Raw genomic sequence first — 23,787 nt, 5'->3', positions numbered from 1 at the left:
CTAGTGTCTCCTGAAGCACACATAGATGAACCTACACAATGCATACAGAGGCACAATGGCAGTGGGAACTCCCGCTAACAGAAAAATCATTCCATTGATCCATGATGGATATGCTTCAGTTGACAATGACGGGAAAACTTCCTGTCGAGGCATAAAATACATTCATTAGCTAATTGTCGCCAGGAAAACGTGGAATCTGATGATGTCACAGCCGCGAAGTGCTTACCGAAGCGGGATCCCACACTAAATAGATGAGCTCTTCTTGGGCTTGGGTTATCAGGTAGAAAATTAAAATCACCAGGACAATGAGAGGGCTGAGAAACCTCCACGTCACCTGCCAGAAGATGGAAGGTTTGCGTCCAGTCATGAACTCGATGTCCTCGTTGAACCTGACGCACGAGAATTTGGTTAGTCGGAAAGCGACCGAACCTAATCATCATCATCATCACGGTGTTTACCTGTCAATGCCGTATACGTAAGCAACCGAAATCATTTCAAATAATCCAATAGTCAGAAGCGGAACAGATCCGGCAAATTTGTCAAAAAGCGTAATCCAATAAATCCCAGAATGCAAAGCGAAGAGGAGGGTGATGATGAAGGCCATGAGACACGTTATCACTGAAACACAAAATCACATCACAGCGTACAGTGTGTGTGTGTGTGGTACACTGGCTCCCTCTAGTGGTACTCAAAAGAATGTCAGTTAGTTCAGTGATCTGTTAAGTTCAATACATTGTATTTCATTTTCATTTAAAGGAAATGTATTAACTCATTCACTGCCATTGACGGTTATAAACGTCAAATATTAATTTGAACTTTTTCTATTAGTTTAACATTTTTTTCCACTTTTGTTAACAAGAGTATAAAAACCTGGATTTTTTTTTATTGTACATTTAGAACAGATATAAAATTTGTGATTAATCGTGAGTTAACTCATGAAGTCATGCAATTAATTACGATAAAAAATTTCAATCGCCTCACGCTCCTAATTTTTAAATAATCTTTTCTTTTCTTTTAAATCGCGTCATTAATTAAATGTAATTAATCGCATGACTTCAAAAGTTAACTCAGGATTAATCATGAATTTTGTATCTGTTCTAAATGTACAATATTGTTTTTCTAGGTTTTCATACTCTTGTTAACAAAAGTGGAAAAAATGTTAAACTAATAAAAAATTGTTCAAATGAATTTTTGACGTCAATAGCCGTCAATGGCAGTGAATGAGTTAAACTGGAAACGATTTTTTAAAAATGAATCTCATAGTTATGTTAGTAACAACCACATAAATAATATAGAACAAACTTGTCATTACAGTCGGGGTTCCTTTTTTTTTTTTTTTTCCTCGGTCGGGGTTCCTTTTAAAGCAAAGCAAACATGGTGAAGCGGCATTTTGATGTTATGCTGCGCGAAAATTGGAAAAAGTTGCTTCGAGTATAAATGCTTTTAAATCCATCTTTAAAAAAAGTATTTCCCCCATTCCACATTCAAGTTAAGTCCGTTTTTAACTGTGTTAATTAAACAGATCAACGTACCAGTCAGGGCTTCATGGGGCCACTTTTTGGGGAAAACCCCCAAGTCCCTCAAGGGGACCACCACTCCTTCAATGTTCCCAAACAGGGTGGAAAGCCCCAAGCAGAGGAGCATGATGAAAAAGAGAACAGACCAAACAGGAGAAGCGGGCATCTTGGTGATGGCTTCTGTGAAAACAATAAATGCCAGACCCGTTCCCTCCACTCCCTGTGGTACGTTACGCATGTTAGTCACATGACACAACATGTCAAAAACAACAGTCAACACAACACGTGACATGGTTACCTCGCTGAGGAATTTTTGCAAGTCGCAGGTTTTAAGGTCCAATCCAAGAACAGCCTCGGGGTCGGAGTTGTTCAGATTTTGTAAGGCCGCGTCGAACGTGCTTGGAGTGATGCTGTTCTCAGGAAGATTGAATCCATTTATTAAGGACATGATGTTACTAGGGGGGGGGGGGGGGGGGAGAGAAAAAAATGAGCGAGAATTCAAATAGGTGGATGCTCAAAGCAACTTCGAAATATTTGAGAGAAACACCTTGCGCTAAAAGAAACTCACTCATTATTTCATCTAGCTCAATATGGAAGCCAAAATATTAGGAACAGCTGTCAGCATGATGCATTCAAGTCCAACTAGGTTATTTTTGTAATAAAAAAAACCCCTAAAACAATTGCGTTAACAAAATAAAATTAAATAAAAATGCTTTTTTTTTTTTTAAAGAAAACGAACCGAAACTACGTTTACAAAAATAACGCCCTTCGTTTTAGTCTTTGGTAATCAATTTAATGCATGAGCCTTTGGGGATCCTTTTAAATCCTTTTATTTTGATATTAACCAGCATAAGGACGTCATTTAGCAGCAGCCGATAGAAAAACACCCTCGGATGACATCGCTCACAATTTTGCATGCTTTTGGCGCCAATGGCTCGGCCGAAATGCAACATTAGGTAAGAAATGCGTTACTTTTATAATTTGACCATTTCTTAAATATTGCGCTCAAGTAATACACCTTTTTTTTTTCAAGAAAAAAGATAAATAAATAAAACTAATACTGAAACTAACTAAAACTAAACTAAAATGTAGCCTTTTTTATTAAAAAAAAAAAAAAAAACTAATACAAACAGAACCACCCTGAAAACTAATAAAAAATAAAAAATAAAAAATAAAAATTTAAATGAAAATTCCTAAACTATAATAACCCTGATCCCTACCAACAACCACAACAAATTACAACCACTATCATTTGTTCCTGTTTTTTACATGTTTAGCTTTTTTTTCTATTAGTGCTTGAAATGCAACTGGGGGAAGATTAATTTGTTTTGTTTTCATTCGTACGATGATTTCAGACTGCATCAAGTTGGGTTGGGGGGGGGGGGGGGGGCAATGCCGAGACCTTGCACAAGGCATCTTTCAAGCTCAGACCGCCACTGGCCACCAATAAATTTGTCTATGAACGCCATTTAAAAAAAAATAAATACATGCCATCATTGAGTGTATGAAACAGCAGCAAAACTGACAGCAAAAATCCGTCAAAAAATAACCCATGTAAATAAAAATAAGGAAATGTACTCACTCACTAAAACACTGGTCATATTTCTCAGTGGCCCTGAAGCCAATGATGGAATACGTAACCGTAGCAGCATACACGGAAGTCAGGCCAGTGACAACCGACAGGATGACAGCATCTTGCACGCAGTTGTTACTTAGGAAGAGAAACCAGCATTAGCATTAGCATTAGCCGCATAAATCTTGCTCTCGCGTAAACATAAGACGCTCACTGAACGGGATTGTAGCTGGAGAACGAGATGAGGCCTCCCCATGCCAGACCGAACGAGAAGAAGACCTGTGCCCCCGCATCCAGCCAAGTCGACGGATTAATTAATTCCTCCACCTGTGAGAAAAGGTGTTGCGCAAGCATACATTAACCCTTTCACGGATAGTGGTTACTACAGTGGACAGCTATTAAAACGTACTTTTTGCCACAGTTGCCACCATTCGCCACTCCAGTGGACACTACTGGAGTCTTGACATACACTGCCATCCAGTGGTCAACGTTTGTAAGTGTAAACAAAAAAAAAGACGACAAGATGGCCGACAGAAGTTCAGATGTGAAGAAAGGAATAAGGGTCTATTTTTTTCTATTCCAGGGGGCCCTTGCATGTCAAAAAAAAAAATTGGAACATCAAGCAACAACTAAGGAATAATTTAATTGTTAAACTAGCCAAGTATTGATTTTGTAATTTGAGGAAACAGCGATTGATCACAAGTCCACTAAATTGGACATCATTAGCTGTAACGTGACTCGTGATTGCTTTTGAAAATACTTCATCTGCAGTCATTGTATTTTTTTTTCTTCTTTAAATCATCATGTAATTTTCATTATAGCAATATTTTATGGATTTTAATCCTCATATGAAAGTAATTATGGTCCTTATGTTTTGTAGTGGTCAAGTGCGGAACATGCTAGCAAAACCTACAGGACAGTCCACCATTTGCCATCTGACTCAAGTGGGGATGATGACAGCCACATTGATTATGAATGGTTTCCAGAAAATAGAAAATGACTATCTATACTTCATAAAAAGTACATTTTTCTTTGGGTAAATATTTTTTACAATACATGTGGTAGTTTTGAAATATGTTAAAAATCAAACTGACATTTTCTATAATTTTTACATAATTTTTTTTTTATTATTATTTATTATTTTCTTACAAACGTATTTAATCTGTTGCTCAAATGCACATTGTCCACCCTAGTGGACATGTCACCAACTTGAAAAATGTATGTTTAAAAAAAAAATGAAGGTAAGTATTTATTTATTTATTTTCATGCCTAAAGAGTAATAGAAAACCGTTTTTCTAATGTAGGTTATCTTAACTTGTGCATGAAATCGTTAATGTTTTATTATTGTGAGATTTAAAAAAAAATACCTTTGGAATGAAGAGCACCTGAATACCGCTAAAGGCGCCTTTCAGGGTTAGCCCTCGCACCAGGAATATGCACAACACTACATATGGAAGGATGGCCGTGATGTAAACAGCCTGCGGTCAAGACAACAACAGCGCACGTTAAAACATCTCATACATATTTTGAGGGCTAATTTGACGTGTCGTCAATGACAACTCACCTTGCCCGAGGTGCCGATCCCCCTGATGCAGCAAATGCAGACAACCGCCCACGCGCCACAAAGGCACACCACAATGGGCCAGTGGAGCCCACCAGAATCGGATATGGAGGTTGAGCTGTTGAGGGTCACCCGGTAGAAAAAATAGTCCACGGTGGAGCTCTCTTGACATTCTGGTACAAAACCTAAGCAAGTATACAGTTTGAAAATATCAAGACGCGGATGATGCTGTTTCCTGTTATGTGTTAGCATCAAGCTAGTGGACATTCACGAGGAAATGGTATGCCGTTTGGTATTTTAAGAGGACATTTGGGAGGACAGACCATTTTCTTACGTCCAGTTCGGGCGTCCTGGGGTTTTATAAATTCATAAAAATGTCCGGTTGGTATTTTGTGACTAATAGGAGGTTAAGTACACTGTGTAACTGCGACTCGAACCACAATTTAAAAGCCGGGAAAAGTGTCCTCTTTTTTTGCGAAATGGGAATATGGTCACCCCACCGTTTGGCTAGATTTCTGTAGAAGTTATTATTATTGTTTTTATTATTTGCAATGTTTCACATCCCTTGACGGTTTAAACATAAATTTAGCAAACTTTGCATCGGGCCTGGCGAATTTTTTAAATATTTTTAAGTACAAAATCAGAGCCGTATATAGAGAGAGTCTGGCCAACTGAAAGTACGGACGCCATGTTGTTACCCTCGGGCAAGGGTGAATCGTTTTGCACGCAAAATAAATTTCTTTCACAAACTAGGTGTACAGTTTCTTTTATATTTTCCCCTTGTTTTATTTAGCCGTTAGCTCAGTCAGATAGACACAATTTTTTTCGTTATTTATACAAAATACTGGCTTAAAAACTCAACTAAGTCGGGTGACTCATAAGTCAAAGTAGCACTGATCGATAAACACAAAAGCTGTGCCGTTATTGTAAAACTCTTCTCATTTACCTGTCGCATTCTCATTGAGAGGACACTGGGCCCAAGGAAGTGGGCTTTGAAAGGAATTGAAGAGATACCACATGACCCAGGCTATCAAAGTGTTGTAATACAGAGCGACTAAAAAGGACACCAGCATGGAGGCTATACCTGGAACAAAAAAAAAAACAAAAAAAAAACAGCATCACAAACAAAGCTAGCATGTTTTTTATGTTTAAATTTTTTTTTTTTTTTTTTTATCAGTATTGAACGTACCCACACCAGTCAGGTAAGGACTGATGGCGCGCCACACTCCGACGCTGCCTTTGCGCAGACGCTGGCCAATGGCAAATTCCAGTAAGAGGAGCGGCATTCCTTCGAACACCAGCAGGAGCAGATAAGGGATCAAAAAGGCTCCTGGAAAACGACACAATTTGAGTGTTACATTTGGAGTGATACACCCAAAAAAAAAAAAAAAAAAACTATCAAACTAGGGTAGCACCGGCAGATTTTGTCAATGTTTTTTCACATGAAAACATGCAAATCTGTTTAACATTTTTCCAAAATAATGAGCAAATGGGATCGACGAGTATAATACGCACTTACCTTCATTTTGCTAATGCATAATGATGATGATTTAAAAATAATAATCGTAGTAATTGGTATCATGGCTGGAGACATATCAATAAACACGATTAAAGGGGTGTCTTGAGATACGAAGTGTAATTTGTTCCGAGTCGAGACTCGCATGTCAAATCAAATTTTTGAATTGAACATAATGGAAATACAGTTAATTTGTTCCAGTCCTACCAATATATATATATATATATATATATTAGTCCTGGAACTGGGGGCAGGTCATTGTCCTTAACTGTACAAATTATGACATGCTGTTTGTCGGACGTGCATTTTATGTGTTTTGCCTCAAAAATTCTTATAAACTAGACAAGATAAACACTCACTATCGTGTCTCACGTAATCTATACAGTCTCAACACAATGTACCGCCAGAGGTTTCTTCGGCGGAGCTTCCACTCCCACAATGATTAACAAAACGGAACAAATTTCCACTGCAGTTGTCGTGTGTGGGTTATGTATTCAACATGCCGTTTGACCTCCGGCACAAAAGGACACAAAGAGCGATTTTCAATTGAAAGTGACGAGGCAACGTTTAAGTAAAAGCTGAGGACTTTGGCCCTCCTTTAATGAAGGCGCCCCAACCGCCAAGTCTTCAGCCTTTAACCCGATATCAGTTTGATTTCAAATAACCGTCCCCCAGCTTACCCCCTCCATGACTTTGACACAAGTACGGGAATCGCCAGACGTTGCCGAGGCCGATGCAAAATCCCACACAAGTCAGGATGTACTGAGCTTTATTGTCCCACTTGGGCCTGTTGTCAGCCTCCTCTTTGTCCATCCTGTCCAGATCCTCATAGCTGGAGATCCGCAGGTCCAGCCCCGGGTTGGGAATCGTCAGTCTCATGGCGTGGAGGAATGGTCTGCACCCGCCAGATGAAACGCTGAAATGAGCCTTCACAATCAGTGGTCACTCTAACTAAGTAACGCGGCGGCACAAATACGTCCAGAGCACGAATCAGCAACGTCGGAATCGCTTTATGATCTTTTGTGGATATAGATTAGCTAATGTACTCTGCACTTTTACCCTTTAAATACTAATAATTGAACAATTGTCAAATACTATTTGAAGAGCTCTTTTCCAAAGCGCTATTAATCCATTTGGAGTATTTTACGGGAGAACGACATTTAAAACGCTTAACGACTAATTTTATGTTATCAAGTTATTTATTGGCTCGGTCTGAACATGTTCAACAAAACATAATGGAGTAGATTTGGCTAGAGCTGATATTAGGGCAAGACAACTTTATTTATATAGCACATTTCAGACACAAGCTAACTCAATGAGCTTCACAAAATTAACAATACAACTTTTGAAAGCATTTACAAACAAAACAGTTCAAGACATTTAAAAGCAGAGTGAAGAATTATTACCAAAAGAATGTGCAGCGCAAAAAAAAACAACATTTTTGAAAAAAATATTTTATGAATAAATGCTTTAAAAAGACCTTAACTTATTTAGCCATTTTCAGCAGTAAAAATGTATATTTTGTCTATAATATATATATATATATATTTTCCTTTTTCTAAGGAGAGCTCAGTATTGTTCATTCGATTTGACATCATCATTGCTCTCCTTTTTTTTTAAAAAATAAATAAATAAATGTTTTTTTTTAAATATATATACATATATATATATATATACACACACACATATATATATATATATATATATATTTTTTTTTTTTTGTATGTGGGTGAGTATGTGTATGTGCGTGTGTGTGTGCGTGCGTGCGTGCGTGTGTGTATTCATCAGTTCACCTAAAGCCCATAAAAAAAAATCCCATACTAATAATATAATATAATAATAAATTGCCAAATGCAGAAACATCAATGTAAGTTATCACGATATAGTGTCTCTCTATAATATATTTGATAACCTCGCTATTTTACATACGCGATTAGGGCCAGTGAAGAGAGAAAATAAAAGTTTGGCAGGACTTTATTCTCAGAAATCTGACTTTAAAGTCAGAATTCTGACTTTAATCTCAGTATTCTGAAATTAAAGTCAGTCTTTAATCTCAGAATTAATAAAGTCAGAATTAGTTAATTTTTAATTTAATTTATTCTCAGAATTCTCACTTTAATCATATAATTCTGATTTTAAAGTGAGAATTGTCACAATTTTCACTTTAAAGTGAGAATTCTATAATAGTAGCACTAATAAAGTCCGAAGTCAGATTTTATTAGTGCTACTATTATTCTCACTTTAAAGTCAATATTCTGAAGTTAAAGTGAGAATTCTGAGAATAAAGTCAGAATTCTGGCAAACTTTTTTTTTCTCTCTCTCTTCACTGGCCCTAATCCTTTTTGGTAGAAACCCAATTTTGTCACTTAACACCAACTGAAAATGGCACCACAGTTACTCAGAGCTCAGGTAACAACCAATCACGGCTCACCCGGTCATGTGACGTTCACAAGCTGCGCCGAGTCATTATCCTGACGAACTGTGATGTCATTTTCAGTTGACTGTGTGGCAAAATACATTTTTTAAAGTATTAATTGTACATGCGAGTAATGAAGATATCAAATTAATTATAGACAAAATATTAACTTTTTACTGCTGAAAATGGCAAAAAAAAGAAAAGAAAGGAAAGTATCCCTTTAAAGCAACACTAAGGAGCTTTCAGTTTACGTTGATTATGGCGCCGCCATATGGACAAAAGCCGTACTGTTATGCCTCAAGGAAGACCACATTTCCCATGAGGGCAAGCGCGTTGTGTTGTTTTTTTTAGCTCACGCCAGCGAGTGAAAGCCGGACCAATGTTGATCTTTGACTGTCCTTTTACCCGGATAGCTTACCTTTTTTCTTTCACGTTTCCTCAGACAAAACTTTCCGGTTGTTTTGCAGCTTCTGCCAGGAAAGCAGTAGTTGTGCGGTGACGTTCAAATTGACTTCCTACCATCCTCCTCAAAGTTGCTTAATGCCAGGAAAAATGTTGAAAAGTTCCTTAGTGTTACTTTAATCACAACATTGGCAGTCAAGACGGACTTAAATACACAAAATACCAAATAATATGATACAAAAAATGCCACATTTATTGATCTTTCAGTACTAAAATAGCTTATTATTTACACATTTATTCAAATGATAACATCACATACACAAGCGTAGATGGTAAAATACACAAGATAAATATTACAATAATCCAATAATGGCAAACACGTTATTAACAACACAAATGAGGGTGGAAATAAAAGATTTACATGACAAAAATCCTATAAAAAGCCTGAACAGATTTGCCAGCTAATACTGAATTTGGGCCGAGATGGTCTTCACTGTGTCAGCGCCGTCGTCCCTCCGCTTGCAGCATCTCCTCTGCAGGCATTTGAAGAGAGCCACAAGCGGGATGAGTAAACTGGGAATGCCCGCCAGGATGAAAATAATAACAAAGATCCAGCTCGGGTACGGACGCACTTCCAGGGTGGGAAAGTTCTCCTGTGAAGCGACACGGAGCCGCGATCAGATCGACGTGGCACGACTAACTCCGACAAACATGTGCCGGGACGCTTACCGACTCTGCGTTCCAGGCCAGATACGTGGGAGACTTTGTGACCTGCGTGACGAAGTAAAACACCAGGATGATGACCATGATGAGCGGGCTGACCACCCTCCAGGTCACCTGCCAGAAGATGTTGGGCTTGTGGCCAATCATGAACTCGATGTCTTTGTTAAACCTGTGCGGAAGCAATAGAAGATGTCGTTTAAGCGCAAGCGTGCATGAGAGCGGTCATATAACAAGATAGAGAAGATAATAAACCTGATAAAATCAGAAATATGACGAATTCACCCACATACAAAAAAAAAAATATATATATATATATATATATATATATATATATATATATATGTGTGTGTATATATGTGTGTATATGTATATATATGTATATATATTTAAAAAAAAAACATTTTTTTTTTTTTTAAATTTAGTTTTTTTTTAAAAAAAAGGAGAGCAATGATGATGTCAAATCGAATGAACAATCCTGAGCTCTCCTGAGAAAAAAAAAAAAAAAAAACATTTTTTTTTTAAATTTAGTTTTTTTTTTTTAAAAAAAGGAGAGCAATGATGATGTCAAATCAAATGAACAATACTAGCTCTCCTGAGAAAAAAAAAAAAAAAAAAAAGATATGACGAATTTTTCAAAAAAAAAAAACATGAGGAAAAAAAGTCTACACACCCCTGTTCATATGCTACTGTTTTAAAGCATGCAAAAAGAGACTAAGATAAATCAATTCAAAACTTTTTTCAACATTAATGTTCCCTATAAACTGTACAAAAAATATTTTCTTTTTTTAAGTATATTTTTAATGCGGGTGATCATAATTGAACACTCCAAATTGTCCATAGGTGTGATTGTGTGGATGGTTGTAACCTTTTCGGGGTGTACCCCGCCTACTGCCCGAGGCTAGCTGGGATAGGCTCCAGCAACCCTTGTGAGGACAAGCGGTTAAGAAAATGGATGTATGAATGGATATTTTTAATGCATTTAATCTCTTACCCTAATTTATTTATTTATTTATTATTTTCCCACGTGCTTGGAAAATGATGTTATGGCCCAAAATGGCAAAAAAAACAACATTTTTATTAATTAATAATCGAGTTGTACAGATCATAGGTTGCATTAATGGTGGGGAAAAAAATATCGATATTATTTATTTTCATCTTCATTTCATATCACAAAAACTGGCATTTAAATTGGAGCATTGGTAACATTTAAAGTGTGTAACTTTTTATATCCACTGTGTTTTTCACACAACTTCCATACGGTATATGAAGGTAAACAATATATATAATTATACCACTTATCATTATTAAAACATGTTTTTCGCATAATTAATTAAACTTATCGTATCAGTTTGGATTAATATAATTCAATTGTGTGTTCCTGCTTGAAGCAATTTTATTAAATTGGTTCAATAAATCTCTTTTTTCATTCTTGACATGACCTAACAATTAAAAGGACAATAAAATTGTTGTGAGGAAAATGTATCACAGCCAAAATACAGTAGTTCCACATCATAAAGTGTTTTCGTCACTGGAATTTAATATTTTAAAAAGTACGATTTGTACTATTGTGAAGGCACTGCCATGTTTCTCACCAGTTCGTCTCTGTGCTTTTCAAAATATGAGGATGAATAATTAACACGCAATGAGGAAAGCATTTTTTTACAGAACGCAAACGGAGCGATAACTTCCTGGAGGTGCGTACCTATCTATGCCATAAATGTAGACAACGGCGATCATCTCACAGAGCCCGATGACCAGAAGAGGAATGGAGCCAGCAAAGTTGTCAAAAAGAGCCAACCAGTAGTTTCCGGAGCGCTGGGCGAAAATGATGCCAAAGACAAAAGAGATGCCGCATGTCAAACCTGAAAGCAAAGACAAATACTCATTTTTTATAGATGTATTCTCTACATATTGTGAGCCAATGACTCGTCCGAAAAAACATGTATTTACTTTTATCAATCTATAGCGACGACATAATAGTCGCAGGCAGAATCATCGTTTCGGTATTCGGTGCAGGTGTACCTAATGAATTGTCCTGCGATAGTATCAATAAAGAGAGAATCACCACAGAAAAGCTCTTTTGGCCACTTTTTGGGCAACAGTTTGAGATCCTGCAGCGGCACCACAACACCCTCCACGTTCCCAAACATGGTGGACAGGCCGAGGCAGAAGAGCATGATGAAGAAGAGCACGGCCCAGATTGGCGAAACCGGCATCTTCGTGATGGCCTCTGTGAAGACGATGAAGGCCAAACCGGTTCCCTCCACCCCCTGCGGAAGATCACGCCAAACGTCACCGCACATGTTTTTATGTTGTAATATCCATAAACGTTCGACAGACCTGACTGAGGAAGAACTGCATGTCGCATGTCTGTATTTGCAAATCTTGTACGACACCCGGGCTGGTTTGGTTGAGGTGCAGCAGCATGTCGCCGTAGTTGCCCTCCGTGATGTTGCCCTCGGGTAAGTCGAAGGCGTTTAGCAGCTTCAGGATGTTGCTGCAGGGAGAAAACAAATGACTTGAACTAGCATGCTAACCTAGCATGCTAACCTAGCACATGGGCTACACACAAACCAATAAAAACACCCAAGTGGATCTTAAAAAAATAAAATAAAATATTATAATTAATTATATAAAATTATATAATTATATATATATATTTTTTAATATACATAATATTTAAAAAATATATATATAAAAAAATTGTGGATTAAAAACAATAATCTAACAATAGCTAAATGCAATCAGAATCAAGTCATCACTTTTCACATACAGAGAACGGCTAACAGGAAGCGGCGCCGCCTCACTCGCCCACCCCGACCGCACGCCGCTCATCATAACTCACCCTCCGATGCAGTCGTCGTATTTTTCTGTGGCCCTGAAGCCAATAATGGAGTAGATGACGGTGGCCGAGTACACTGACGTGCAGCCGTTGATGATGGAGATGAGAACGGCATCCTGCTCGCAGTTGTTGCTTCGGGGTCGCACGTGAAAAATAAGATGTCGATAATGTAACGGAAGTGCAGTTGTTCAGTTCCGCCGGGATGTTTACTCACTGGATAGAATTGTAACTGGAGAAGGAGATGAGGCCTCCGAACGCCAAGGAGAAGGAGTAGAACACCTGCGCGCCGGCGTCCAACCACGTTGCGGGATTCATCAACTCATCCACCTTTGATAATAAAATGGAATAATATGAACAACGGATCAATGATATCATCCGAAACGATATCACGCTCCCTCCTTGCGAGCTAAAACGTGCTCGTATTTATTACGTGAAGATCGTAATCTTTGATATGACACGCTTCAAATGAAATCACCCTTTTGTGGGAGAATCATAAAAGGTAATAGTGCAATAAAATTGAGTTCTCGCCAATGTAATAACTGTTTTTGTTTTTTTATCTGGGCGCTATTCCTTTTATGGCGAAGATATTATTAATCCGGCCTTGAGAAAATATGTTGACTCTAGCTACAACTGTATGAACAGCATAAGGCTATTTTAGTATGGTATAGTATAGTATATATATATATATATTTGAATCTATTTGTTTATTAACCTATCATATGTTATGCTGTTTTTGTGCTCAGGAATATATTTGTCAACGGTTACTTTCGGATTTGTGCTATTGTGACTTCAGAAAACTGTATGACGTTGAACCGTGAAGGGTGCAGTACCCAAAATATCCATCAGATGTCAGTGTTTTTCATACAGAGTAGTTATTCAAAAATAATTTGCGTGAATTAACTTGTCTCATATTAGCAGCACTATAAGCATTATCGTATACCAAAAAAATATTCGAATTTAATTGATTTATTAATTAATTAATTATTATTGTTATTAGGCCTATATATATATATAAAAAAAAAAAATTCATTACAATAAATTGACATCAATGCTTACATCTGGTGTGAAGAGGAACTTAATTCCCGCCACTGAACCTTTCAGGGTGAGTCCTCTGATAAGGAAGATAGTCAGAACCACGTATGGCAGAGTGGAGGTGATGTACACAGCCTGTAGAACAAAAATCAAACAAGCTCAATCGAACACGATGCGGAATGAAAATGGCGCATGAGAATTTGTTGGGCTGCTCAGACCTTGCCGCTGGTTTCGATCCCGCGGATGCAGCAGACGTAGAGTACAGTCCAGGCGGACACCAGAGAGAGGACCATCCACCACTGCAGACCTCCAGAGTCCTCGATGGACTCTGACGTGTTCAGGGTCTCCCTGTACCAGAAATAATCCACAGTGCTGCTACGTTCACACTCGTCCACCGGACCTAGAAGGGGGAAAAAAATGAAGAACCCTAAGGTGAAGATGCTCACTAAATGATTCTTCTTTTTGGATTTAAAATAATAATAAAATAATATACTGTAGCAAGAATATAGCAATTTTAGCCTTGGAGGCAAATGGTATAAATGACAAAAAGGGCTCAAAGTTGACAAAATATATTATTACAGTACAGTGTAAGCCACTCACGGGTGATATTTGTAATTTAAGCAAACGCTGACATTTAAAAGCACAAATGTGCAATTTTACAATCTATGTTTATGTTGCTGAGTGTTATGAGTCACTCCAATGAAAGATGGGACAAATACGCCCTCTATTGGTTGTTGGCAGCAAGTACAGGTAAATAGTGAGCGACGTTACATCAATTGCTGAATTATTTGGAGCTTCTCGAAAGTCGTACCTGTGCGGTTAGCATTGAGTGGACACTGGCTCCATGGCAGAGGATCCTGGAAGGAGTTGAAAAGGTACCACATGATCCAAGCCATGATGGTGTTGTAGTACATGCCCACCAGAAAGGACACCATCAAAGATGATATACCTGCAGTCATAGACGTCATGAAGGAGGATTACATTGACGCTATTTTGTTGTCAAAGTTGAGGAGTTTCATTTAGACAAAGACAGCGTCTCATAGAGTGATGTGTCAAGGAAAGGTTTGTTTTCATTGGCAAATTCACACATTTGAAAGGATTACTATCTTGGTGTCAAGGAACTATGTTGAGATGAGGAGTTTCATTAAGACAAACGAGTGCTTTGCTTCCATTTTATAGAATCTTTGTGTCAAGGAAATATTTTGGAGGGCGCAAAGGAGTTTCATTTGCTAATTCACACATTCCAAATGATTATATTGGCGCTCTTTTGTTGTTGGAGCAAGTTGAGGAGTTTCATTTAGACAAAAAGAGTGCTTTTCGTCCATCTTGTGGAATCTTAGTGTCAAAGAACTATATTGAAGTCAGTCGAGTTTCATTTCAGCTCCTGTCTTATAAAGAGAGTAATGTGTCAAGGAAATATTTATTTTCATTTGCAAATTCGCACATTCGCACAATCGAATGAATTACTTTGCCGCTATTTTGGTATCAAGGAACTGTTTAGGAGTTTCACTCGGACAAAAATAGTGCTTTGCTTCCATTTGCTGGACTCATGGTGTCAAGGAACTACTTTGTAGTGATTTAAGAAATGTCATTTGCAAATTCACACATTCCAAAGGATTACTTTGGCATCGAGGAACTATGTTGAAGTCATTTGAGGAGTTCCACTTTAGACAAAAGTAGCGCTTTGCTTTCACATTATGAACTCATTGAGTCAAGTAAATATTTTTGAAATGAGTTAAGCAGTTTCATTTTAGACAAAAGTAGTGCATTGCCGCCATCTTATGGGCAATATACCTCGCATATAAATAGGGTTCACTGTACAACGATTCCGTTTTTTTTTTACTCACCAACTCCAGTCAAGTAGGGGTTAATTGACCTCCACGCGCCCACGCTGCCCTTCCTCAAGCGCTGCCCGATGGCAAACTCCAGGTGCAGTAGCGGGATTCCCTCCAGAACCACCAGGATTAGAAAGGGGATCATGAACGCACCTGGAGGGGACATTCGCAGGGAATCAACATCCACAAAGCTTTAGAAAATGTCCGTTTGAATTTCACAAGCTCTGATGCCAGCGGCTAGCCTACCTCCTCCGTGACTTTGGCACAGGTACGGGAACCTCCAGACATTGCCGAGCCCCACGCAGAACCCCACGCAGGTGAGCAGGTACTGGGCTTTATTGTCCCATTTGGGTCTGTCCCCCGCCTCGTCCATCTCCATCTTCTCCAGCTCCCCGTGAGAGGGAATCCGATCGTCCAGTCCCGGGTTCGGTAGCTTCAGCTTCATGTTGAATGTGTTGACGTCTTCCCCTTCACGACAAGCGGATGTCCTCTGTGGAGTGTCGTCCTCTCTCAAGTGTCACTGTGTGCTCCCGGCACGAGGTCTGAAGTTTTTACTGTCACCCGTGGCCGCTGAAGCGCAGTTATCAGTAGGTGTCACCCTCTCGACAATGGTTAATGCATCACATGATCGGCGACACTTTGCACTGACCGTATAAATATGATGCGCCTCATTTTTGTGAGGCAAAGGGTCGACATGATGATAAGATAATGTATAAACGTATAAAAATGCACTTGGATTCACTTTAATGTGATGTAACTGAATTTAAATAATGCATTTAAAGCACCAAACGCTTTCATGGTCCTTGTGTGGAATTGAAATAAAAGAATGATCCACAATCTGATCAGATATCATTTATTTTCCTTATCTTATCTCACCAGGACCAATTTGATTATATTGCTTAGTGATAAGCACGCATTTGATTTCCTCCTCTTGTCACTTTCCAAAACTAAAACATGGTCACGTTTTTTTAACATTTTTCACTCTGTGTTGTTTTTCCTTCCTGTGTACAATTATTGTCAGGCGGTGCAAAGGGAGGATCTAATCAGTGTTCCTTTCTTACGCAATTATTAACCAACGTTAGAAATGTGAGTTTTTCTTGAAGTGTGCGTGAGATCTTGACTGATAATGAACTTCATGCTTTGTTTTCAATCACGTTTTAGTGTGTGTGTGTTACTAAACACTAATCTTTTATGTATCACTTAGCGCAGGTGTGCGTGCGCAACTCATTTTTGTCATTGTTATGATATCCCTCAGAGCCGTTAAGAATCCCCATACATGTATAATCATCTTCTTATTAGATGCACATGACGATTTAATCAAACTTAAACTCTTTTAAACTTAAAAAAAAAAAAAAGTCTCAATGCCTTGACGCTCATCTTCTACAGCACAGCACATACAGTAAAGAGGCTACGTTGTGGAAATTGTGTCGAGGCTAGAAAACATATGAAAATTACTACGGTAACGGAAAAGGGTTTTTAAGAGGTCCCATAAAAAAAAATAAAAAAAATAAAAATGGGAAAACAATGTCTTGGGGGAAAAGGGTTAAACATTAACGCATATTCGCATGCATAATCGACATTGTAAAAACAGAGACGTCCTGTGTAAAATGGCGCAGCTAACATTGAGCCTGTGTGCTGAGCTTGGCGAGTCATTTCGAGTGAGAAAAGATGCTTCGGAAATTTCCATAAATTGGACGTTGGCAAAGAGCAAAATGTGAACAACACAATTTTGTGTTGTCTTTATTTTCCACAGTGTTATTGAAGAGAAACATCATAACTATTTCAGCTATAAATGTATTTATATATTTTTGCCTGTCTAGAAAGATTTAGTCATCGTAATAGTGTTAAAATAATAGAGTGTCCTTTGAAAGAAAAAAGAAACAAACAAACAAATGGAAAAAAAAAGAAACAAACAAATGAAAAAAAAATAAAGAAAGAAAGAAAGAAAGAGCGGGGCCACTAAAAAAGGCAAGGTTGGCCGTAAATGGCCCCAGGGCCATAGTTTGTACAACTTATGTTAAAATAATAGTAGGAGTGTCCTTTTAAAAAAAAAAAAAAGAAAGAAAGAAAGCCGCGGGGCCGCTAAAAAAGGGAAGGTTGGCTGTAAATGGCCCCAGGGCCATAGTTTGTACACCTAATGTTAAAATAATAGTAGGAGTGACCTTTTAAAAAAAAGAAAGAAAGAAAGCCGCGGGCCGCTAAAAAAGGCAAGGTTGGCCGTAAATGGCCCCAGGGCCATAGTTTGTACAACTTATGTTAAAATAATAGTAGGAGTGTCCTTTTAAAAAAAAAAAAGAAAGAAAGAAAGCCGCGGGGCCGCTAAAAAAGGCAAGGTTGGCCGTAAATGGCCCCAGGGCCATAGTTTGTACAACTTATGTTAAAATAATAGTAGGAGTGTCCTTTTAAAAAAAAAAAAGAAAGAAAGAATGCCGCGGGGCCGCTAAAAAAGGCAAGGTTGGCCGTAAATGGCCCCAGGGCCATAGTTTGTACAACTTATGTTAAAATAATAGTAGGAGTGTCCTTTTAAAAAAAAAAAAGAAAGAAAGAAAGCCGCGGGGCCGCTAAAAAAGGCAAGGTTGGCCGTAAATGGCCCCAGGGCCATAGTTTGTACAACTTATGTTAAAATAATAGTAGGAGTGTCCTTTTAAAAAAAAAAAAGAAAGAAAGAATGCCGCGGGGCCGCTAAAAAATGGAAGGTTGGCCGTAAATGGCCCCAGGGCCAAAGTTTGTACACCCTGGCTTAGGTCAGGAAATGGTGAATAAGAAAGTTTTGATATGTGGCAGTTCTGCAATGCTGCTCCAGTGACAATGAACAAAAAATCCAAAAAGCTGTCAACTGATGATGGCTTCATCTGACATATGTCTGAATAATACCTAAATCAAAATTGAAAAAAAGAACATGTAGGCCTACCGGTATATTGACTTTTCGGACACCTGTGCATGGTGTCTCTTTTAAGAAAAAATTGCTGATTGAACTTCTATTACAGTGTCTGTGATGAGCCGTCGGAGGAGGGGTGAGGGGTCTTTGCTGTTTATTACCTAAGAGGAGGTAATAAACAAATTCACTACATAAGTGCTCATCATATAAACATGGCGGTTTGTATAGCATTTACACACACTGATAAGATGATGTTACATCTCTAGAAAAAAAAATTCCCCCTATTGAGGTCATTTAGTGAACTGGATTAGTAGTAGACTAACGTGAACTTGGTTGTCAATAGTAAAGGAAAAATACTGGAATTGCTTTGTTTAGCTCAGTTTAGCTTAGCTTTAGTGCTCATTTAGGGTGACCAGTTTTTCAAAATTAAATACCGGGACACTACATTTTCGCTGAAAATCAAATATACAAGAAATTTCCACCAGGAACTAGTAGCTCTAGTTCCAGTAAGATGAAAACATTGGATACTTGCTAGCTGTTAGATGACAATGAGAAAGCAAACGTGAATGTGAAAGTAAACAGGAAGCATTTTACCAGCTGAATTCCTTTTTAACTCATTCGCTGCCATTGACGGCTATAGACGTCAAAAATTAATTTGAACTATTTCTATTAGTTTAACATTTTTTCCACTTTTGTCAACAGTAAGAAAACCTAGGAAAAAAATATTGTACATTTAGAACAGATTTAGAATGAGTGATTAATTGTGAGTTAACTATTTAAATAATTAATTACAATTAAAAAAAAATGTAATCGCCTGACGCCCCTAATTTTTAATAATATTTTCCCAAACAAATAAAAAAGATTATTTAAAAAAGTCTAGGATTTCATACTCTTGTTAACAAAAGTGGGGGAAAAATAGTTAAGTAAAGTTTATTTTTTGACGTTTATAGAAGTCAATGGCAGTGAATGAGTTAATTATTTTATCGTATGAATCGCTTTGTTTGTGATTGTGATTGACATACATGTGGACCAAACAATTGGCTTGGTAAAAATTGGACAAAATAAGTACACCGTTTGTTTTGTCCAGACTATGGTAACACATTTAGCGAAGTTGATCATTCACGACGATGAATACCAATGACATCATGGTAGCCATTTTGAAATCAAATCATGGGAAAACACAATCACTTGTTCCTTAAAACATTAACTGAGAACTCAGAGACCAGACTTAGAGTATTTTGCCCAAACTAATGCCCAAGGTCACAGGAGGCTGATCATAAAAGAAACCGTGGGACACACCAAGGTAAACTTATCACGATAACTTGACTGATAGGAACTGTAGGTGCGCACCTTGTTTACTGCACTTGAAAAGATGGCGGGGAGTGACGATATTCATGGAACCGGAGTGGAGAGCATTAAAAAAAAAAAATCTGATATACAAGGACGATTTTAATCTTTATTATATCACCTTGAAAAAAAGGTTGTTTTTATTGTCTTCTATTATCATGTATGACGCTGCGTGTGGGGTGAACGCAGGGTTGAAAGTTCATTCTGTTGCCGGGATTGTTTTGTGCGTGCGCGTGTGTGTGTGTGTGTGTGTGTTGCTGGTAGCGGATGTAAATCAGCTGATATGACACGACTGTCACATTGAATGGCAATCTGTATAAGTAATTGCTCTATTGGAGTCATGTCACGTTGAGGCCTGTTTACTTTGCTAGTTTGACTTTATAAGTAACCACGCACACTCTTTACTTGAATGTATGTACGTTGTTTGTTTGTTTTTTTGTGCTCAATGTTATTTCATTCATTTTCACCTCTAGCCTCATCGCAGTTTTTGATTCTGACCATTATGAATGTGTTCATGAACAGCGAGTCCAAGATTCAGCAACATGCAAAACTCTCAAGCTTAAACTCGGGACTGCCGCTAGGAATAATCATTTTAAATACAAATGATTAATTAAATTAGCAGTGGATTGCATGTATCATGTGTTTGAGGTCGATTTTCATGCACAGATGGTGTTTACAGTTTCCACGCAAGCGATACACGCAATCGTAAACAGACCGCACTTTTATAGGGCTTTTATCCAAAATGCTTTAAAACGCTTTACTGTCTGCAATTGAGGGCACTGGCCTAACCCCCTGGTAGCAAATGGGATTCATTGGCCTGCTTTACCAACACTACAAACTCTTACACTGTCTATAAAAGCCTTCCATTTCCTGCCTTTTTTTTTCTTCTAAACAGCTTTTCTGTAGCCTACTAAATTGAACCGTCATTTTCCCCCCACCGTCTAGGAAAAACTTCCTGGATAGAGGTGAAAATGACCACCTGACTAATTTTCCCCAATAATTTATAATTAAAAAAATAAATAAAAACAAATAATTTACACACTGTTGGTGCTGCGTGTGGGCCACATTTGTGACTTTTTATTTACAATGTGATGAATTATCACAAAAACGTGACAGCAACTTTGCTGCTACTCCCCTGCAAATATGAACGTGTAAGATATTACACATTAGTTTATGAGTCATGCTCACCAGTGACCCTGAACAGGCTAAGTGGTAGAAAATCGATGCCTGGATGGATGATTAACACCACGGCGCTTGCGTTTAAAAGCTACAACCACAAGAGGGCGCCATTGGTTCGCAATGCACTTTAAATCACGCGAGTTCGTGCTGAAACTATTCCTACTTGGACAGATGGACTACATAATCGAAAAACATGGTTAGTTCATGCTAATAGAAGACTAGATGTGATTCCCAACTACTGTTCCGTGAGGTGTGCCTATCTATCTATCATAATAATGAATATATTATATCTGTTTTGTTTTTTTAATTACCCCAAGGAAAGTAACGTGTTGCCCACCATGCGTGGTGGAGCGGTGCTCTAGCGCCCCCTATTGACTATAGACACCACTGCTGCCTGTCTGTCCATCTGTCTGTCCGTCATGTAAGCCTACAGCGGCCACAAATCGACGAGACAAAGGTCCGTTAATATTGAGGACACTGTAATATTTTAAATGCCCAACAACAACAATGTGAGCTGAAGTGCATTTGAAGTTTATTTACATGATAAAAACGTAAAAAAAAAAACCATGCTGCTTTCATGAATAAAAAAACAAAATCAGTGGGTGGGGGTGGGGGTTAGGGGGGGGGGGACAAGAACGCTTTTGAAATATAAACATAAAGAACCACAACAAATAAGGGCATATTGTATTGATGCGTCACACTTCGAGTGCAACCAGTGCGCGAGTGCTTGTGTGTGCTCGCATGAGAAGGAGGGGGGAGGATTTAGTGGGACTCTCATACAGACAGAAGAGCGGCTGTCAGTGTCAGACGGACACTCTCCGGCACCAGGCTGCTGCTGGGGTCCGCCTACGTCCCCTTTTACTGGCCACCTGCCTTTCCCAGAATAAAACAGGGCAGTGCAAAAAAAACTAAAAACTACTGGAAGACGGGACAACATTAGTGAGTGACCTGTTGTCCATCGGTTCGGGATCAGGACTAACCTCCCTAACTCCCCCCCCCACCTCGGACCCGGGTTCCCACTTGACAACGCTTGTTTGTTTGTGTTGGTTACCAAATTGAGAAGCTCTCAGCAGCCTCAGGGAAGCTGGCCGCCACTTGCATGGATGCACCATGGCCACCTTTGTGTGCAGGGTTCAGTTTTTAGACGACACCGATCCGTTCAACAGCACCAACTTCCCGGAACCGACCCGACCGCCGCTGTACACCTTCAGGGAGGACATCCCCCTCATCAACCAACTCGCCGGCATCCACCGGCTCCTCAAGGCTCCGCACAAGGTAAACATTTATTACTTTACTGGCTCTTTTGTATGTAAGCAAAAGTAAATGAAAAATAAAAAGGATTGTAAGTGGGTCAGTATCACTATGACGTGCCTTTGGTGTCCTCAGAATTTTTCAGTCATCATAAATCAAGCAAAATGGAACTGGTCAAACATTTTTATAACAATACAATATTTTCAAATGTTCTAACTGCCCTGTGTATACTAAACAAATATGTTATTATCAACAACAAATTATTTGAGCCATTTTCATCGTTTTCATCATGAATGTCCCTGAAATTGCTGTCCACCCTGTCATGATGGTGTAACCGCGCCTTTAGGAAACCTGCCGATGTTTTTAGTTGACATTATGACCAGCATTTTGTTTTTCTTCGATGCGGGAAGAAACACTGGTTAGTTAAAGAGTAAATATTTACACTTGTTTTGAAATTTTCATCATATTTTGTGTGCGGTAGGATTTCACCAAGCAATATCAGAAAATAAATATCAATATGGGGGGGGGGGCTCTTTGTCTAAGAGTACGCAGTCAGTTTGCTAACTGAATCATGTTGCTAAGTGAAGGTTAATTTTAACATTAGTCAAAATTGTCCACCCTGTCATTGTCCACCCAGTCAGCATGGATTTGCATTGTCTGCGGGAGCTTATTATGCATTCCTAACCTCATAACAAGTTCTTCATACAATGAATGGAGTTCAAAGGAAAAGTTTGTTTGGGTGGAAAAAAAATGAATTCTCAAAAGGCACCTCGTGGTAATTTTGACTCAGTACAAAAGGAATCAATTAATAGTGTTACTTATTTTGTATATATCTTTTTAATTATGCCTTTTTATGTCATCATATGCCCAGGTTAAAAAAAAGTAACCTGCCGATTTTGAGAATGTAAAGTACAAATATATGTTTTCAAATGTGGGGGGAAAAGTAAAAGGTCATCAGTACTGCATTTTTTTTTTTACTAAATGCAGTAGAGAGTATCAGTAATTTTTTTTTTAAATTTTTTATTACATATTTTTTACCTGGGAATGTGGGACTAAATTAAAAAAAAGAAAAAATAGGAATCGTATTTGAATTGCAACACAAATATACCTAACAAGTCAAATCAAGCGATCTGATTGGATATTTAGTACCTTGTAATTCCATCATGAAAATGCATCCATTTCAAAAACGTTATTTCAACCATACAACACTTTGCCCCTCCAAAATGTTTTGCTGCAACTTACCAAGGTTATTTTGCAACCTTCAAATCCAAGAAAACTTCCCTAACAGCCACCCAGATCCTATTTTAAAAGCACATGACTGGTCACCAGCCTGAGGGGTGAAATATATCGCAAATGTTTGCCTCCGAGCTTACAGTAGCAACAAACTCCACCGCAAATGTCCTTTTGCTCATGATGAACTGTCCTCATTTAATCCCACGGTGTGATACGCTGGCCATATTTTAGGAAAGGTCTACAAATACAGTAAGATTATGCAAGTGTAAAGATCGCTGTGAAAGTCATTATTAGCGCAAGCGCTCAAATAATTTCCAGCTGCCTCATTTAGCTGGAAGTATCCTGACACACAGGTGTATAGTGGTCACTGTCAGTTTATGACGGGTATGTGAAAAGCAAAAGATGCCAAGTTCAAGGTCCGAAAGGAGCCAGAGGGAAAACTCCAAAACAGCAGCGCATTCCTTCCAGGCACTCACATACTC

General features: G+C 38.4%; 3 protein-coding genes across 9 annotated transcripts in view; 1 reads left to right on the top strand and 2 right to left on the bottom strand.

The window, feature by feature from the left end:
* On the bottom strand, window positions 1–7,083 carry LOC144037294 (sodium-dependent neutral amino acid transporter B(0)AT1-like). The gene is made up of 12 exons (XM_077548662.1): window positions 6,848–7,083; window positions 5,841–5,981; window positions 5,598–5,735; window positions 4,655–4,836; window positions 4,458–4,568; window positions 3,305–3,417; window positions 3,100–3,228; window positions 1,816–1,972; window positions 1,533–1,737; window positions 459–618; window positions 227–389; window positions 1–141 (listed from the first exon to the last, which is right to left on the bottom strand). The coding sequence occupies exons 1-12, from the start codon at window positions 7,044–7,046 to the stop codon at window positions 1–3; spliced, it is 1,839 nt and encodes a 612-aa protein (XP_077404788.1). The 5' UTR covers window positions 7,047–7,083.
* A 2,132-nt stretch (window positions 7,084–9,215) lies between these two features.
* LOC144037268 (sodium-dependent neutral amino acid transporter B(0)AT1-like) lies at window positions 9,216–17,466 on the bottom strand. Its single transcript, XM_077548622.1, has 12 exons — window positions 15,664–17,466; window positions 15,430–15,570; window positions 14,394–14,531; window positions 13,801–13,982; window positions 13,607–13,717; window positions 12,765–12,877; window positions 12,554–12,682; window positions 12,049–12,205; window positions 11,774–11,978; window positions 11,411–11,570; window positions 9,715–9,877; window positions 9,216–9,638 (listed from the first exon to the last, which is right to left on the bottom strand). Exons 1-12 carry the CDS (start codon window positions 15,860–15,862, stop codon window positions 9,447–9,449), a joined length of 1,890 nt encoding a protein of 629 aa, XP_077404748.1. The 5' UTR covers window positions 15,863–17,466; the 3' UTR covers window positions 9,216–9,446.
* Window positions 17,467–21,566: 4,100 nt separating this feature from the next.
* The window catches only part of fhod3a (formin homology 2 domain containing 3a), a 46,094-nt gene continuing 43,873 nt past the window's right edge, over window positions 21,567–23,787 (top strand). For 3 of the 7 annotated variants that reach the window (XM_077548074.1, XM_077548075.1, XM_077548076.1), the window contains exon 1: window positions 21,567–22,096. In XM_077548074.1, coding sequence (XP_077404200.1) covers window positions 21,932–22,096 — 165 coding nt within the window. In that variant the 5' untranslated portion in view covers window positions 21,567–21,931. The remainder of the gene's footprint in view (window positions 22,097–23,787) is intronic. The other 4 variants (XM_077548077.1, XM_077548073.1, XM_077548079.1 and 1 more) reach the window with 2 other exon arrangements.

The sequence above is a fragment of the Vanacampus margaritifer genome, chromosome 17 (assembly GCF_051991255.1).
Source record: "Vanacampus margaritifer isolate UIUO_Vmar chromosome 17, RoL_Vmar_1.0, whole genome shotgun sequence".
Lineage (NCBI taxonomy): Eukaryota > Metazoa > Chordata > Actinopteri > Syngnathiformes > Syngnathidae > Vanacampus > Vanacampus margaritifer.
The sequence above is the reverse complement of the archived record's forward strand: the minus strand, read 5'-3'. Positions and strand labels throughout refer to the sequence as shown.

Bases quoted from the DNA above. Each gene is read 5' to 3' on its own strand.
- LOC144037294 (XM_077548662.1), bottom strand. From the start codon at position 7,046: ATGAGACTGACGATTCCCAACCCGGGGCTGGACCTGCGGATCTCCAGC. The intron at 5,982-6,847 runs GTAAGCTGGGGG...GTCGTTTTCCAG, and splicing joins GTGTCAAAGTCATGGAGGGG to GAGCCTTTTTGATCCCTTAT. The intron at 4,569-4,654 runs GTGAGTTGTCAT...TCTTGACCGCAG, and splicing joins GGATCGGCACCTCGGGCAAG to GCTGTTTACATCACGGCCAT.
- LOC144037268 (XM_077548622.1), bottom strand. From the start codon at position 15,862: ATGAAGCTGAAGCTACCGAACCCGGGACTGGACGATCGGATTCCCTCT. The intron at 13,718-13,800 runs GTCTGAGCAGCC...TTTGTTCTACAG, and splicing joins GGATCGAAACCAGCGGCAAG to GCTGTGTACATCACCTCCAC. The intron at 12,878-13,606 runs GTAAGCATTGAT...TTATTATCAAAG, and splicing joins AGTTCCTCTTCACACCAGAT to GTGGATGAGTTGATGAATCC.